The sequence below is a fragment of the Staurois parvus genome, unplaced genomic scaffold (assembly GCF_062004578.1).
Source record: "Staurois parvus isolate SC_StPar_1 unplaced genomic scaffold, SC_StPar_1.0 ptg000544l, whole genome shotgun sequence".
NCBI classification, from domain to species: Eukaryota; Metazoa; Chordata; class Amphibia; order Anura; family Ranidae; genus Staurois; species Staurois parvus.
In genome coordinates, this window is record NW_028318340.1 from 7441406 (window position 1) to 7460889 (window position 19484).

The 19484-nt window shown below is 38.3% G+C and overlaps 1 protein-coding gene across 1 annotated transcript in view; it reads right to left on the reverse strand.

The window, feature by feature from the left end:
* Window positions 1-19484, reverse strand: part of PDS5B (PDS5 cohesin associated factor B) — a 153645-nt gene that overhangs the window by 106792 nt on the left and 27369 nt on the right. The window contains exons 2-8 of the mRNA XM_089690872.1: window positions 12498-12626; window positions 12144-12347; window positions 10826-10912; window positions 10630-10727; window positions 7650-7776; window positions 3646-3726; window positions 1711-1851 (exon numbers count right to left, since the gene is read on the reverse strand). Coding sequence (XP_089546998.1) covers window positions 1711-1851; window positions 3646-3726; window positions 7650-7776; window positions 10630-10727; window positions 10826-10912; window positions 12144-12347; window positions 12498-12605 — 846 coding nt within the window. The 5' untranslated portion in view covers window positions 12606-12626. The remainder of the gene's footprint in view (window positions 1-1710; window positions 1852-3645; window positions 3727-7649; window positions 7777-10629; window positions 10728-10825; window positions 10913-12143; window positions 12348-12497; window positions 12627-19484) is intronic.

Below are 19484 nucleotides of genomic sequence, written 5' to 3' on the forward strand. Positions count from 1 at the left end.
TGAACCACTCCTCCCCAGTCTGTGAGGCTGGAATCTGTTTTACCACCCTCCATGAGTAGTAACAGAAAATCCACCAAGCTAGGGGAGTTCCTTGCTTGACTGGAGCAAAGCATAGGAAGATTGAGAGGAGTAATATGTTTGTTGCAGTTCAAAAGAATGTGGTGTTAAAGAGGCATTGAGTGGAAGCAACAGGAACAGCCTTGAATGAGGCTACCATAAAGTCCCGAACCCTCATGTAGAATGGACTGATCTCTTTTTGATTTTACGGTCCAAGCATGAGGTTTTAGGGAGACAAAATTGTTTTGAAAGCAGATTACCCAGTCAAAGGCCTGAAGAACTTGGATAGTTTGGTGGATGTTGGCAGACAGTTGAGGGAGATGAACCCTTCAGAAGAAGGTACTCTAACCTGGATGCTGTGTTCTTAAGAGGGTAAGGAGTGCAAGAACCTTTGTGAACACCCCGGGGGTAGAGGATAAGCCAAGTGGCAGTGCAACAAACTGCTGTAAGACAAATGCTTCCAAAGTGCAGAAAGGGATGAATAATTGGAAATATGTAGGTAAGCATCATGAATGTCTTCACCTCTTGTCTCAGGACATTTACTGGCATTGCAGGTTGCATATGAAACTTTGGAACACAAAAATATACGTGTATAGGGATTTTAGGTCCAGAATAGTATGAATACCCTAATTGGGTTTTGGTACCGTGAACAGTTTTGAACAGTATTCTTTGACCCTGTCCCCTGGGACAAAAGGTGGTTCATGGTCTACAAATCAGGCTGTCTTTGGGCAGATTTCAACTGGTGTGAAAAATTAAAAAATGGTGAATGGGTAGAGTTTGAAGTATTATGTTTCTTTCTGAAACAACTGGTACTGGTAGGGTAGACTTATTAAAACTATGTTTTCCAAGTGTTGGGTACAGCAATGGGGAAATCTTGGTTTAGAGGAGGTGGAAGCCTTCAGTGGGCCAGGCTTTTAGCAAAAAAGTTAAGTGTATATGGATAGAAACAAGAGCCACTCTGGAAATTTGGGTCATGACATGTTCTGGGGCATCAATGCAGAAAAAAAGGCAAAGTTTTCAGGTATTTTGTCAGAAATGAGTCCTGGAAAACAGGATCCTGTTGATTGTTCATTATCCTAGTCCAATTCGCTGCAGTAGTAATTGCAGCAATAACTGGCTGAAGAGCTGGACATGCAAGAACAAAGAGAACCTTTAAGAGCATCTTACATTTTTATGCATGGACACATAGGATAACACTATTAGCTTCTAGGACTAGAAAAAGAAAAATGTTCAAAATAGCTTCTATTTTGGGGGGGGGGGGGGGGGGTTAATGAGTATGTTTGTATAACTTGTTTATCTGAAAAATTAAGAAATATTTAAATTTAAAAAAAAAAAAAAAAGCTTCTAGGAGGTTTTAAACGCTAGTGTGCATGGAGCCTCAATAATACTATCTAAACAAGCTGAATTTCAATTAAAACACTTAACAACATATGTCATAACACTGAAATCAAATCAAGTGACCACCAGCTTCTGAATATTGAGATATGCCGCTTTTCCAGCAGCCAACTGGCTGTACTGTACTGCCCAAACAAGGTTCTAACTGATGCCATCTGTTTTTATGGCATTGTCTCTGATGTGTCCACATATAGAGTACTGTCACACATAAAATGTGAATAAAGGCATTTTCAGTAAGTATAAAAAAAGGAAACATACCTTGAGCTTGAACTCCAGCTGAGGTAAAACAGAAAGGAGCAAGTGGCTATCAATATTGTAAAGCTCCAAAATTAGATCAAACACGTGTTCAGACAAGTCACTGATGGAGGTTTTACCAAGCATGAGAACCTGATTAAAAAACTGAAAAGAAAAACCATTGGTTACTCATGTTTGAATAAATAGCTTCAAAAAGGAACATTGACACTTTTTTGTTTTAACTTAAACCACCTGTTCAAATACTACTAGTATCTAACGTCTTAAAATGCATAATGCACATGCGCCCCTGGGGTGCTACCACCACAAATTCAACAGACTGCACAGAAAATGTTTACGCTATGGAGGATAAACATGAAAAGCACTTCTGAATCACAAGCAACCTATCCTGAGATATCTTAGAAGAATAATAATGCTTCCTACCCCCACAATCCTAATCAAGGTCAAGCCTTCCACATACATTCAAAAGTACTGATCTTTCATAAAACTTTGCATGTCATGGCTTCCTGGGGGTTTTTTTGTCAGTTTTACTGTTGTTTGCCCTAGGAAAGAACAAGTAGAATACAGCTAAAGGAGGATGATGCGCAAATGATTAGGGTGAGGAAACTGGATATCAATCTCCCTTTGTATGAGACTCAAATCCTAAAGAATATTTTTCTTTTTTTTTGTAATATCTAGCTTCACCTTTAAGATTTTTCTGCACTATATACTGAAAGTTTAGGGTTACCCAAAGGACTATGCAGATTCACATTAGACTTTAAGCCCAATATTACATATCATAGCTGAAAATGTACATCAAATGCCATGCAAACTTAATAAATTGACCATCAAGCTAGTACAAGTTTCTATACATATATATACATGCAAAGACTTGAGACTGAGGCAGAGGTTCACCTTCCAGCAGGACAACAACCCTAAACACACAGGCAGAGCTACAATGGAATGGTTTAGATCAAAGCATATTCATGTGTTAGAATGGCCCTGGAAAAGTTTAGATCTAAATATAATTGAGAATCTGTGGCAAGACTTGAAAATTGCTGTTCACAGACTTTCTCCATTCAATCTGACAGAGCTTGAGCTATTTTACAAAGAAGAATGGGCAAAAAGTTCACTCTCTGGATGTGCAAAGACGGTAGAGACATCCCCAAAAACACTTGCAGCTGTAATTGCAGTGAAAGGTGGTTCTACAAAAGTACTGACTCCGGGGGGCTGAATACAAATGCACGCCACACTTCACATATTTGTTAACATTTTTTTTAAAACTACTTATCATTTTCCTTCCACTTCACAATTATGTGTCACTTTGTGTTGGTCTATCACATAAAATTCCAATAAACCACATTTACGTTTTTGGTTGTAACATGACAAAATGTGGAAAATTTCAAGGGGTATGAATACTTATTCAAGGCACTGTATATTTAATACACTCTTACTAGTTATACCATATTTGGTGACCCTTGCAAGTATAAAAGCCATAAAGGATTTAAAACAAGCACAGTGATCCAATGTGAATGAGTGGCTACAGTCACCTGGAGCTGTGTGCAGGCAGCGTACATTACTCTAAAAGGAAAGTAGCGGCTGTATGGACACAGCACCAAATCCTAATTTGATGGTAATGCAGGAGCAGGTGCACGACTTCAAGCGCACACTGTCTGCATTCGGGTCCAAGCACCCACCCCTGCAGGCGTGCCAAATTAAGATGTGTGGCTGTGTCTATACAGATGCTACTTCCCCATAGAGGAACATAGGCTGCCTGCATGCAGTGCCGAATAAATGAACCAACTGCTTATTCATGCTGTGCAAGCCTCAGCACATATAAAGGGGCTCTTAGGGATGTAACATGCAACTAAAATGTTGTTAAGCAGAGACAGAAATGTAAAGTAAGTTCAGATCTCATCAATCTGTCCGGAAGATTATAACATAGATATAATTTTAACTTACATTTGTTATGTATGGTTCTATTGCTTGAGCGGTTCTTTTCAGCAGGGCTTTGGCCAGATCATAAGCCTGTTTGTTTAAATTCTATAAAACAAACCACAGAATGAACAGAGATAATATAGGCAAATAACGAGTAATGTTACTAGCATACAACTATATATTCATAACAAACATGTATATTTTAGAATTAAACCTTATTAATTGTTACAAAAGACTATTATACAATGCATTCAGATTTCTGGCTGTATATTGATCAGCGTTTTTTGGATGATCCTGCAGGCTGAATGGTAAAAAGCAAACAGATTCCTCCATTCACACTACACAGTACAGATGGATGAATCCTTCTGCTGACCCTATTCTATTCTGACAGCTGCCCCACCAACAGACAAAACACCCGAACTGCAGCTGCATCTGACTGGATGCAGCTGCTTTTCTGTCAACTATCTTACACTGGGCCCCTTTGATTGTTTTCTTAATCGATGTCAGGCAGAAGGGCAGCTGACAGGACCTCCACTGAAGGAAAATCGTTAGCTGGCCATACACTAGTTCCTGAGGGAGCAAACACCACATTCAAGCAGGGCCTTGCTGTAGCTATATTCCCCTTACATGCAACATTTTTATTAACATTAAAGTGTAACTAAAGGCAAAATGTAATTTTTTTTTAGTTTTGAATAGGATAGAAAATGATTAGAATTCACCATCTCTATTTGTCTCTTACCATTATCATTGAAAGTGAAAGTGGGGACACTAATTCTGGTGACACAACAGGATTCCCTCACTTCATTACCTGTTCTGGCTATGGGACAGGAAATGAAGGGAAATCTCCGCAACTGGACAAAGATGGCAAAAAAAAACGAAAAAAAAAAAACAAAACCCACACCTGATGGGTTATAACCCTCCCTTACTCTATCCAAAAAAAAAAAAGTTTTGCCTTTAGTTATACTTTATTATTACACTATAGCAGAATATTCACTTGATAAAAAATTATCTAGTGCCACTGAGACATTATTTTCAACCAGGTATCAATGTGAAAGATAAGCAGTGTGAGCCATAATCTACGCTTCCACTAAACAGTATCTCATATATTAGTGCTTTTCCTAAATATAACTATAGCCCACAAGCTCGAAAAGGCACTATTCATACGTTTCTGTGAAGCAGCCACACTTGGCGGTTAAGGAGGTTTCCCCAGCATTATGTGGATGTTTGCACATGGTTAATATATGCCTTTATTGTGACTGTCACTGGGCAGTCCTACAAAGTTCCACAAACACCAAAACGTAGCAAGTAGATCATGTCAAGATTACAAATGCAATAGCGACAGAAAATAATTATTTCTAGACGTTACAATGATACATAGGATAACTTATTATGTGCATTGTTACAGATGGGTCTCTCAGAGGTGTAGACTAATGCTCCTTCCACACGTGCAGACCATCTGTCCATTTTTCCTCCATCCGTTAACAGATGAAAAATGTAAATCGATGCATCTATATGGAAAAAAGGATGTAAACGGATGATCCGTTTAGGTCCAAATCAGTCAACATCTGTTTTATGAAATGGATCAAAGCCCTATATTTGGTCTGTTAAAAAAACGTCACTGACAAAAAACAGATGTAAAATCAAATTTAAAAACTGATGTTAACTTCTTCGAAAAAAAGGGACAGAACTGATGAAACTAATGGTCTGCACAAGTGAAAAGGGAGCTAATGGCTAAAAAAACAAACAAAAAAAAAAAAACCAAAAAAAAACAGCCTGGCCAGAAATAGCAGTCTTCCCCATCTCAGCATCATATAGGTGCATGCTTCTAAACAGTATCTGTTATAATAGTGCTAAAAGGAAAACAATATTTATAGATTCCATTTAAATATCCTCTTATGAACATCGTTTATTCTGTGTGCACCTGAATTACTGGAAAGACTAACATTTTTCTACTTACACAGGAGTAATAGGCACCTACACTAGTAATATTCAGAAAACACCTTTAAGATGCTAAAGAAAAAAAACTTGCTGATGTGAAACAAGATGTTAAAAATAGATAGAAGAAAGCTTGTTAATACAATTTGCACTGGACAATTATACCAGAGAATGATTTAACTACAGCTGCGCTCTGCTTAGTGTTTTTATGATTGTGGAAAAGATTTAGGGTTTATTTTAATACTTTGTTATGAATATAGGTGAAAGTACAATTAAACACCATTCTATATTTGTTACTTAATTTCCCATATTTGTTACTAAAAGGTATACAGCAAATTTAGAGTACCTTTCAACAATGAAGTAGTAATCAGTATATTCATAACTGGTAAGAAACAAAGTCAAGAATTAGCTCTGGTAATGAAAAATTAGTGACAAGTCTCGGATTCCCATGAACAGAAAGAAAATTCTATGAAGGCTTGGAAATGAATGTTGATTTTATCAGTAAATATATTAAAAAGTCGCTATCGGCAATTTTATTACCCATTTCGGAGAGAGAAACGGAGGGTTATAACCCAGTCAGTTTTTTTTTTTTGTGTCCCATTGCAGAGATTTCCCTTCACTTCCTGTCCTGTAGCCAAACAGGAAGAGGAAATCCCTCCAAACTGAGGGAATTCCAGGGTGTCCCCATTGGAAGACTTCCCCTGTTACCAGGTTGAGTATAGGAACACATTAAATTTATTCCCTTCTATTTCTGTTCTGACATCAACCCAAAATTTGGAATTTTCTTTTACGTTCGATGGGGACACAGACTGCAATAAAACCTGACAGGTGTTCTAATCCCTCTCCACTCTATCCGAAACTTTAAAAAAAAGAAAAAGAAAAAAAAATTTGCCTTTAGTGACACTTGAACATCTGCAAAAAATGACTGTAAGCATTATATATTTATAAACAAATGAATATACTATTACTATTTGTGGAGTCTAAAGTTTAGGTCCTCTGCCAGGCAAACACTGCATAACACCTTCTTTGCCAGAAGTCACAGCCTCCAAACAATTCCTGGAGCCAGCTAACAGTCATTTTAATTCTGGAGGACTATGAAGGCTATTCCAAAACTCATCCTTTCTTTCCTGAAGTAGTTAATGTGTTTATTAATGTTAATGTTTATTTTGAGGAGCACCTTCCTTAAACAAAATAAATATTTACCTCTGCAGCATCAAACCACAACACCGGATTCCAAATTGAGACTGGGATCACATATGTGCAGGTCGGTTTGCGGTACGATTTTAAAGCCCAGTCTGGTGCAATTTAATTTATCGATTCAGATGCGATTCCAGTGCGAATTGTTGAAGTGTATGACATTGGAAATCACACCTGAACTGAACAAAATCTCACAAGACTGTTTTTCAAATCACACTGCGACTGGCCCGCATAAATATGTGAACAGCCTCCACTGAAGAGCCTTTTGATTCACGTTATGTGAATTGGTGTGGTTCAAAATGCATCCGAATTCCCAAATATGTGAACAGAGGCTCAAACCGCTATAATTTTTATTTAATATTCTTGCGCAAATGTTAACAGAAGCCAGTTGTTGCTAGATTTAAACCCATCACCTTGAGAGGTTCAAAGGGACTAAGGTTTTATAAAGCTACGGAATTGTATTTGTCCGAGATGAACACTGACCGTACACAAAGCAGTATGTACAAAACTTCAATCACTAACCATAAAACTACAGGCTGCTGAAACCATGAAAAGAACAAAACATTAATTTGGTTGCTTCTGAGATCAAATGCTGGTATATCCTTAAAAGAAACATTTTCTATATCTGGATTCCATACATGCTATATTTACTGGAATCATTAAAAAGAAAACCAAACAAACAAATTATGGCCCAATTTTACCGGCCCTAATAATTAAGTACATTACATCAGACTGAAGTAAAGATACCCCATACTTTAATCATTACAAATGGACTACTTGTGACATTTATAACAAAGGAAACTAAATTATTTTTTTTTTTTGGTGGGGGGGTGACGCATTACAAAAAGGAAAGAGAAAAAAAAATTAAAAACAAAACAGCAGAATAAAACATGTACCTTGTGTGCAGGAACCAAGTTTACGAGGACAGTATCTAACAATTCCTGAGAGACTGTATCTCCTTCAGAAATGATCGAGCTCATCAGGTCCACCATATGCATGTGAACTTTTTGATTATGACCATTGCTAAATGAAATTAAAATATAAACACTGATTACTCCACCCAATAAAGCAAATACTGTATAACCAAGATAATCAGTGAACCAGAACACTTAAAGTGTTACTAAACTCACAACAATACAATCAGTCTGTATATGCAGTAAAGCTTGCTTGTTATACTCACTGTGGAACCTGTTTGATCCTGACTTCTCTGATCTTTCCCTTCTTCAGGTACCCCCCCCCCCCCGGTATCTCATAAGATATGTTGTGTGGAGACACTCTACACCATGCTCAGTTTGGTGTGTATTGCTAGAGAAGGTTTTTTTTTTTTTTTGGGAGAGTGCATGTGATCAGCACAGGGCCAATCAGCACTGTCCTGACACAGATCAGGGGTTCTGCATCCTCCTAGAGCAGAAAGAAAACTCCTACAAGCTTTAACATGTGCTCTGCTGGACAGTGATAAAAGTCTGCTCTAACTGCTGATGAGAAAAGGTATTTAGCAGTTTATATTTACTAAAATAATTGCATTTCCATGTTCTGTGTACTGTGGGAGACCAGATAGAGAGAATGCAGGGTCCTGGGTTTAGTAACACTAAGTTATATAGACAATCATAAAGGCTTCAAAAACAAAAAAAGTGCATATCTTATATCCACTTCAGCTCCATAAATGTTTAACCCCATCCATGAACGGGCCATTTATTGCCATTTAGCACTGTGCTGCTTTAAATGGCAATTGCACGGTCCTGCAACACTGTACCCAAAATTAAATTTATACAATTTTTTTCAGACAAATAGAGCTTTCTTTTGGTGGCATTTTTTGTTATAAACAAAGAAGAAAACAAATTTTTTAAAAAACCCCACCATAATATTTTTTACTTTCTGCTACAAAACATATTCAATAAAAGATTTTTAAAAATCAAATTTCTTCATAAATTTAGGCCAAAAAGTATTCTGCTACATGTCTTTGTTAGAAAAAAAAAAAAAAAAAAAAAGAATCCCAATAAATGTACACTATATTGCCAAAAGTATTGGAATGGCTGCCGTTCCAAGCACATGAACTTTAATGACATCCCAGTCTTAGTCTGTAGGGTTCAATATTGAGTTGGCGCACCCTTTGCAGCTATAACAGCTTCAACTCTTCTGGGAAGGCTGTCCACAAGGTTTGGGAGTGTGTCTATGGGAATGTTTGACCATTCTTCCAGAAGTGCATTTGTGAGGTCAGGCACTGATGTTGGACGAGAAGACCTGGCTCACAATTTTCGGTCTAATTCATCCCAAAGGTGTTCTGTCAGGTTGAGGTCAGGACTCTGGTGCACAGTCATGTTGAAGCAGGAAGGGCCCATCCCCAAACTGTTCCTACAATGTTGGGAGCATGAAATTGTCCAAAATGTCTTCGTATGCTGATGTCTTTAGAGTTCTCTTCACTGGAACTAGGGGGCCAAGCCAACCGCTGAAAAACAACCCCATACCATAACCCCCCCTCCACCAAACTTTACAAAATGCAGTCAAGCAAGTACCATTCTCCTGGAAACCACCAAACACAGACACGGCTATCAGACTGCCAGACAAAGAAGCGTAATTCGTCACTTTAGAGAACAAGTTTCCACTGCTCTAGGGTCTATTGGCGGCGTGCTTTACACCACTGTATCCGATGCTTTGCATTGCCCTTGGTGACGTAAGGCTTGGATGCAGCTTCTCGGCCATGGAAACCCATTCCATGAAGCTCTCTACACACTTTTGTGCTAATCTAAAGGCCACACGAAGTTTGGAGGTCTTTAGCTGTTGCCTGTGCAGACAGTTGGCAACTTCTGCACACTGCGCTTCGGCATGTGCCGACTCCGCTCTGTCATTGTAAATGGTCTACCACTTCGTGGCTGAGTTGCTTTTGTTTCCAGTTGCTTCCACTTTGTTATAATACCACTAACAGTTGACTGGAATATTTAGTAGCAAAGAAATTTCATGGATGGTTTTATTGCACAGGTGGCAACCTATCACAGTACCACGGTTGAATTCACTGAGCTCCTGAGAGCAATCCATTCTTTTACAAATGTTTGTAGAGCAGTCTGCATGCCTAGGGGCTTGATTTTATACACCTGTGGCCATGGAGGCGATAAGAACACCTGAATCCAATCATTTGGAGGGGTGTCCCAATGCTTTTGGCAATATAGTGTATAATGATTGGTTTGCATGAAAGTTATAGCATCTACAAACTATGGTGTATATATACTAGAACTGTTATTTACAGTTTTTTACATTACTAATGGCAACGATCAGTGACTTATAGTGGGACTGTGATAGTGCAGTGTGCAATCTGACACTAACTGACAATGGGTGGGAACTTACTGAAACTGGCAACACCAGTGACAGTAATACAGTGAATACTATACACTGTCACAGTACTAATGACACTAGCTGGGAAGTGGTTACCATCTCAGGTAATCAAGGGGTTAAGGGTGCCTAACACATGTTAATTGTGTAATGTGTGCTGCTTTTTGCTAAAAATCTGTTTCTTCTCCAGGCTTTGTAGGGAGAAGAAACAGAGAGATCATTCCCTCTGTACAGAGCCCTGTGTTGACTGTCAACACAGGTCCCTTGGCTGTGATTGGACACAGCCGATCAGCAGGTCCCAACAATGAATCAATGGCCAGCACCCGCTGAGTACAATCACAGCAGGGGTGTGCAGCTGCACCCTGCACTTCAAAGAGACCAACAACATACAGGTAAGTCACTGTGCCCGTACAGACTGCCAGTCCGCAGAACACTGCAGGTGGGCGGTCCTTAAGTGGTTATTAGTTGATATTTACATATAAAACATATTTCCTACATACTGCCATTATATATACATATATCTCTAAAAAACCCATTGTTTCATTTACTTACTTGATAACTGAAAACAGAGTCCTATACAGCTGTGTGAAAATTTCATTGCTATCCTCCAACTCAAAACATATATTGTAAGATTTCACCCAGGCAATATTCTGTGCAAGAACAAAAAAAATGCAAGCACATGTAAGAGATGAAAAGCTTTTGCTCATAAATGAATAGTTCAGTAATGTCTTAGAGATGTTTTACTCACCTCAAGTAAATAAAAATATCTATTAAACTGTGGGCTTTTTGTATCTTCAAGTCCCTTAAGTTGCCTTGTTATGAACATAAATATATCCTGTTGAAAGAAAACAAATTTTCACATTTTAATTTATAAGCGCTATAAAAACCAAACGGTCCATGCATAGAGATGCCCAGTTTTCTCTAAAGTGAAGCTGACTGGCCTTAAAAGGATCCTTAGAGAATGTGAAGAAAGCAGGCAACTGCTTGCCTGCCATCTGTCTGTTAATACATGAGTTAGCCATCAAATCCTGTGGCGCCTACTAGGCCCAAGCTATACATGGAGTCTAAAGTTAAAGCCTAACTTTTGCCAAAACTACAGCCGAACTCCAGGCAAAAACTTCATTACATGTCCTTGTTACTGATTTCCTTCTGTCATTGAATATGTCATCTGCTGTTAGAGGCAGAAAAAAAACTCACTGCCAGCAGGTTCAGGAGCAGCACCGTTTTGGCAGAAAAACGCTTGGCGGGTCAAGCACTTGAGCGTTAACTCATTTCAACGGCCAGAATTAATATTCTGGCCAAAGAAATTATTTAATGCCGAAGAGCTTGGTGGGTCTACACGCATCAATCGTTTTTTCTACCAAACGCTGATGCCAGGAGGATAGCTGTTTAGGAGAGCTGGGCAAACACCCTGTGTGTATATGTAACATTTATAAATACAGGACGTATTGCTAAGACAGTAAATGTGATATTCACTGAACATACACTGCCAGTGAATCCATCTCTGGGAGTTTTTAAGATAGATAGATATATATATATATATATATATATATATATATATATATATATATATATATATATATACATACATACATACATACATACATACACACATACATACATACACACACACACACACACACACACATATATATATATACATATATACATATACACACACACACACACACATATATATATATATACATATATACATATACACACATACACACACTGCTCACTTCTACCCATACACTAGTGTGATCATCAATTCCCCAAATAATCTTTTGGGAGTTTCAAGTAATCTTCAGGCCCAAAATGTGCATTTTAATGTGTGTAAGGATTAAAAAAAATGATCTGCCATAAAATGTTTGGCTCTTTCATTTAGCAAGGTGAATACAGCCAAATCTGTGAAATAAACAGATTTGAGAGAACCTGGGCACATATCAATGAACCAGCTTTTTTAGGCTTAGGAAGTTTTGATCATTTTTATTATCTCAAAGTCAAACACATCTTTGCACATCATTTTGAACTTATTTCACCACAGAATGGTATTTGAAAGTTACCTTCAGCTTATCTGGAGAGGTGTAAGGAGCTTCTGGAGCATAAATCCTGAAAATATCTGCAAGACAACAAGCTACTAGCAAACGGACATCTTTATCCGGGTGTTTTAGGAAAAAATCAGAAGCAAGGTGCAAAGCCAGGTTTAGATAATGCTCCTTTTCTTCTTCAGAGTCCTGATCCATATCCATAAAGGTTTTCACAACCATCTAACAAGGGAAAACAAAAATGTAAATGCAGTCATAAACAGCTGACATTGCACACACATAGTCACAGAAATAAAACATGCAGAAAGATAGATTGATAGCTATATACAAATATTTTGTAATCTTTGCAAGCAACAGAGACGATTAGCTCACCTTCAACCGCCTAACCATCTCCTCTTTGGAAATTTTGTCAGAGATTTCTTTGACTCCCGGTGGATATGTGATTTTTCCATCGTTGCCCTTCGCCTTCGAATGAGCCATGATGGCAACGTGCGTTTATCTCTAGAAGAAAGAAAAACAAACAAACAATGATTGGGCAAAATTAAATAAATTGCATGCAAAACATATATATAAGGCCTCATGCATATGGATGCTTAGTAGATGATGTGCGCTTTTGTGCCATGTACAGTTGCCAAGAGAATGGCTGTATGTGGGTGTGCTCAGGTAAAAGCCAATGGCTTCTGCAATGGAGTTTGCCCACACATGCGTGTATGGTGCTTCTCACAGGAGGTTCCACTTTCACACCTGGAGAGAAGTGCAATTAATGCATGCGCAAGTAAATGTTTACCCAAGCACAGCCGTGTACAGACTGTTGTATGCTGCACCCCTGGCACCAGAAAACACCAAGGTTTATATGCCTCAGCACACAGAGGCCACCAAGTGTCTATGTGCATGAGGCCTAATAATACATGATATGATTATCTAAGCAGACAAAGAAAATGTAACCTCTCTCCCATCAGGACTATATTAGAAATGCCCAAGCAGACCTGAACCTTCTCCAAAACTAGAACTTTTAATCAAATCATAAAATTTTTAATCTAACAATACATTTTGTATTTGGATTAGCCTCCTTAGCCCCTTGTAATAGAAATGAAAGAAAAAGGAAAACAAAAAACAAAAGCTCCACACATACATACTTGTAAACAATTGAGCCACATATATCTTCATACATGCCAGAGTGAGAGCAATAATTCTTCATTTACGATTAAGGCTGGCCATGCATTATACAATTTTCTTGGTCTGGTGTTTAGGTTTGACCTCAAATTATATGGTTTCGGAAAATCTAAAAGGAAAATTGTACAGCCTAACTCTGAACTGATGAGCTGTAAAAGGCATTTGCAGTATCACCTACTGATCTTTTCAAGTACTATATTTTTTTGCCATTTCACTGGTGCACACAGTTTTGAGGACTATATTTGGTCAACAACACCTCAGCTTTAATTTTGTTTAAATAAATTTGAATTAAAAGTACTTTTTTTGCCCACACTAGAAATAATCTTACTTTAGATTTGATAAACAGTTGTGCAAATATTGTGCAACATATAAAATTGCAACCATCTCATTTGTTTTTCATTCTACAGGGCCTCTGCATTAAAAATATGTAATGTTCTGGATTTTTTTTTTTTAAGTAGCTCTAAAAGGCAAAAGGTTTTTTTACTATGACGTACTGGTATGTCACCGGATGGGAATGGTGATCGTCACTTTCTGTACACTTTGTTGTTCACGTCTGATCAAACCGAGGCCAGAGAAGACATCTGGGGTCTAATAGACCGCAGATCTCTCTAAAAAGAGGACCTGTCACGGCCCCTGCTATCCCAAGGGATGTTGTTCATCCCTTGGGTTAGCGATAAAAATGATCCAAAAAAAAAAGTTAGAGGTCGTGTAAAAAAAATTTTTTTAATTAAATAACAAAACATTTTTTTGTAACGTGCCCCTGTTCCCCCCCACACAAACGCAAACACGCACATCAGTCCCACATGCATAAGTAAACAGCGATCACACCACAAATGTGAGGCATCGCCCCAAACATCAGAGTAAGAGCAATAATTTTAGCTTCAGATCTCCTGTGTAACTCTAAACTGGTAACCTTTAAAGGCTTTTAAAAGCATCACCTATGGAGATTTATTAAATTATGACATTTACGTGCGTAACCTCTTCTCGTCGACTGTTCGCATATACAGGAGGGTAAGATAAGTATTGAACACATCACCATTTTTCTCAGTAGATATAGTTTTTTATTATTTAAATCTTTTTTTAAAACTTTTTTCTTTTCAATTACAAAAACACAGCAAAGTATTATTTACATCCAAAAATATAAACCTTCCCATAAATTTTGCAATCCAACCCTCCACCCCCATCTCGGCTGAACTCCCTTACAATTTACCCCGGTCCACATAACTCTTCCCTTCTCTTTCCAACTTTCCATTCTATAACAAAGAGCTTTCTCCTCAATCCTTCTTTCTCCATTTTTTTTCACTATTCTATCCTTCCTTCCAACCTTTCTTTTCCCTTCTCCTATTTCTGCTACCTCTTTACAAAGCATTCTTTTTATTCGCCTACCTCAAATCCGGTCCTTGGGCCTCCCACTGCTTCCATAAATTTTCCAGATGCCTTGAAAATCGGACCATCTTCCCCATTCCTTTCTAAATTTACCCATACAACCTTCATCATGGTATAACTCCTCCATCTTATTTATATATTCCACCCTGTCTAACCAGTCCCTCATTGTTGGAAGCTCCTGTACTTGCCAGAACTTAGGAATAAGCCCCTTGGCTGCACTAATTAGATGGTATAATAAACAGTTTTTCACTGGTTCTTCTGTCCTATAAAACAAACACACCCACAGATCCATCTGTATAGTTATCCCCGAAATCTCGTGTATGAACTAGATTAGGTCTTGCCAAACCCCTGTATTTTTGGACATTCCCACCATATATTTATCATTGTTCCCTTAGATCCACATCCCCTCCAACATAATGGTGAGACTTCTGTTCGTTTATGTACAACACTCAGTGACAAATACCACCTCGTTAAACATTTATAATTAATTTCAACCGTATTCTTGTTAACCACCCCGTGTATTAATTTAAACATTTTATTTTTCTGTGATCCATTAATTTTTGTTCCCAGTTCCCTTTCCCATTTCTGTAAGAACAGCGGAGGACCAAACCCCCCAATTGGACAAGACTCTTCTATATCCCAGAAGTAACATGTTTTGGCGCGGTGTTGGAGCCCAACATCGTTTCAAAAGGGAGCATGTCCTCCACCATCCTCAGTGGTTGAGGCAACTTCGTAACAAAGTGTCTTAATTGATAGTATCTCAATTCATCTAATAACACAAATAACTTTTTTTAATCTTGAAGTCTTAAAAAAAAGTGTTTAACTTCCCTTCAACTCCTATATCCCCCAAACGTGCATCTACATCTTTAAGCCATTTCCCCAAAACATTGTACTTCCCCAGCGGGAAAAACTCTGTATCCACCGGGGAATCAACAGTGAATTAATCAAAAGTGAATTATACTTCCAATCCATTTGGTTTTGCATTCTCTCTATTCTAGTCTCATCCATAGTGCGATACTTTCGTTGTATCAAAGTAATCCTGTCTAATCGTGTATTACTTAACCACATACCGCCCAGCCACTGTAGAAATACAATGGCAGGGCGGCACGGCTGGGCAAAACCACGTTTTTAAACGTGTGTTTGCAAAACAGGTAGGGGGCGCACGAGATGCGCCCCCGCCCTACCTGTCCCGCCGATCACGGCCGCGGATGTCAGTCGCCGGGTCACAGCCAGTCGTTACCGGCTGTGTCCCGCCAATTAGCGGCAATCACTGACAGAGAGCAGGGCTGCAGTAGCTCTGCTTTCTGTCAGTTCCCTGTCAGCTCCTGACATGCTGAGCCAGAGAGAAGAGTTTCTCTCTCCCGATCAGCGTGTCCCCCGTTTTTGCACTGATCACTGTATTGGTGTCACTGGGGATGTCAGTGACCCCAAGTCAGTTCCCCCCCCAGTGTCAGAATGTCTGCCGCAGTCCTGCCATAAGTCACTGATCGCTGCTATAAGTCGCTGATCGCCATTATTAGTATAAAAAAAAAATTAAGAATCCCAGTATCTTTCCCGCCATTTGTAAACGCTATAACTTTCACGTAAACCAATTAATTTACACGTATTGGGGTTTTTTTTTTTTTTTAGCAAAGACATGTCGCAGAATGCATTTTGGCTGAAATTTATGACAAAATTAGATTTTTACATTCTTTTTACTGGACATGTTTTATAGCAAAAAGTCCAAAATATTGTTTTTTTTTCTCAAAATTGTCAGCCTTTTTTTTATAGCGCAAAAATAAAAAAACTGCACAGGCGATCAAATACCACCGAAAAAAAGCTCTATTTGTGTGAAAAAAAGTGGCTTAGTGGTTAGCACGTCTGCCTTGCAGTAAATGGGTCAAGGGTTTGATTCCCGACCATGTCGCCTCCTGCATGTTCTCCCTGTGCTTGCGTGGGTTTCCTCCAGGTGCCCCGGTTTCCTCCCACACTCCAAAGACATGCTGGTAGGTTAATTGGACTCCTGTCTAAATTGTCCCTAGTATGTGTATGTATGAATGTAAGTTAGGGACCTTAGATTGTACGCTCCTTGAGGGTTAGGGACTGATGTGAATGTTCAATATGTGTAAAGTATTGCGTAAATTGACGGCGCTATATAAGTACATTAAATAAATTTATGTACCATATTGCATGACCGCGCAATTGTCCGTTAAACTAGCACAGCGCTGTATAGCAAAAAAATGGTGTAAATTGCAGTATCTATACCATAGTTTGTAGACGCTATAACTTTCACACAAAGCAATCAATATACACTTATTGGGATTTTTTTTTACTAAAAACATGTAGCAGAATACATTTTGGTCTAAATTTATAACTAACTTTGAGTTTACTATATATTTTTTATAGCTGAAAGTAAAAAATAGTTTTTCTTCAAAATTTTTGGTCTTTTTTTGTTTATAGCGTGAAAAATAAAAAGCGCACAGTTGATCAAATACCACCGAAAGAAAGCTCTATTTGTGTGAAAAAAAGGACATAAATTTAATTTGGGTGCAGCATTGCATGACCGCGCAATTATCAGTTGAATTAGTGCAGCGCCAAGTAGCAAAAAGAGGCCTGGTCATTAAGGGGGGTAATCCTCAGGAGGGCAAGTGGTTAATGCACTTTCTATTTTAACCCAACTCTTTCCCTGTGAATTATATGTCCAATCTACAATTCGTGACAATATCACTGCAGTGTAGTAATTCTTAATATTGAGCAATGTTTAATCCTTCTCTCTCTTTATTACACAGAACTTCATACCTAATTCTCGGTTTCTTATTAGCCCATATATATTTAAGTATTAATTTTTTTTATTATCCCAAAGAAGGATCCTGGAATATGGACTGGGAGCATGTAAAATTTATATAAAATTTTTGGGACTATCGCCAAATTAACCAAATTTTATACGACCAACCCAAGAGACCCTTCCCCTTGAGAGTCTTCTCAGCTCATCCTGTATTTCATTTATTAATGGAATATAGTTTACCCGATATATATTATTTATAGGAGTCAACTTTATACCTAGGTAACCTAATTCCTTCTGCCTCCATGAAAATGGGAAGTCTTTTTGTAAAGTCTGTAACACATTCTTTGAAACATAGATGTTCAAGATCTCGGACTTTGAGGGCTTTATTTTCAAATTTGAAAGCTCTCCATACTCTTTTAGTAGTTCCATTAGGTTAGGCAAAGTTAACCCAGGATTTACAATGTAAAACAACATATCAGCATATGCTGCTACTTTATGCCCTGTCTCACCTATCTTAATCCCTCTTATATCTACACTCTTCCTTACCATTACCAGCAAAGGTTCCAGGGATATTACAAATAGCAACTGGGATAAGGGGCATCCCGCCCTTGTACCATTGTACATCTTAAGACTGAGAGGGACCCGTTTACCTTCACCTCTGTGGATGGGCCATTATAGAGCTCCTTTATCCAACTCATCATCTTGGTCCCTATTCCCAAGGCCTCTAGAGTATTTAGCATAAACCCACAATCTACCCTGTAAAAAGCTTTCTCAGCATCGATTGACAATAGAACTGTTGGTAACTTTTCTCTCTTTGCCTTCTGTAAAAGAAGCAATGTTCTCAGGCCATTGTCCCTCCCTTCCCTTTCCGGGACAAAACCCACCTGATCCAAAATGTATCCATTCCGGCATCAGCACTTTTAACCTTGTGGCTAGAACCTTTGAAAACAGTTTTGTATCTGTGTTTAGTAATGATATAGGTCTATAGCTAGCACATTGTAAACTATCTTTTCCTTCTTTTAGGATGAGCGTTATAAACACTTTCAGCGATTTTGCTCTTATTCCCAATCCCTCTCCTAAAGGAGTTCATGTATTTACAAAATTTAGGGACCAATAAGTCTCCAAACCTCTTAAAATCCCCAACCGTAAACCCATCGGGTCCTGGACTTTTCCCTCCTGCTGTAATCTTCAGGGTCGTATTAAATTTCCTCCTGGGAGATCGCTTGTTCTAACGCTATTAATTTTTCTTTTGATAGTTTTGGCAGGTCTGCTGCCTTTAAAAATTCCTGCAGTTTCCCCCTTTTTTCTTCCTCTGGAGCTCTCGGGTTTCTAGGTTTTACAACATACACCTTACTATAAAATGTTTTGGAACATACCAGCAATATGAGTGGTGGAGATATATCAGTTTTCCTTTTTCATCTTTAATTTTTTCAATATAATTTTTCGATTTCTTCTTAAGTCTTTTCATCAAATATTTTCCTGGCTTATTCCCCCACTGATATCTTTCCTTTGAGACGCTATTAAAAAAGATCTCAATTGATTCCTGTTCCAGTGGGTCTTTTAACTCTTCTCAAGTATGATCTTCGAGTGGATATCTGTATTCTATCTTTTTGTGTACCTGTTCTAACCTACAAAACTCCTCCGTCAACTCCTTTATTTTTCTCTCCCGATCTTTTTTTTTGTTCCTGCAGCTATCAAGATTCCCCTCACATACACCTTATGTGCTTCCCAAATGGTGGCTACCGAGACTTCCTCAGTTTCATTCAACAGAAAAAATTGCTATATTTCCTCCCTCAACCTCCTCTCTACTTCAGGGTCTTGTATAAGCATCTCATTTAGTCTCCACATTGCCCTTTTATTCACTTCTCGTCCTACCTTTAATCTCGCTGTGACAGGAGCATGATCTGAGATAGACGTGACTTCTATGTTAGATTTAACCAATGAAATCAATTGTCTATGCTTGATTATAATATAATCCAACCGTGAGTACGATCTATGCGCATATACAGGAGGGTAAAATAAGTACTGAACACATC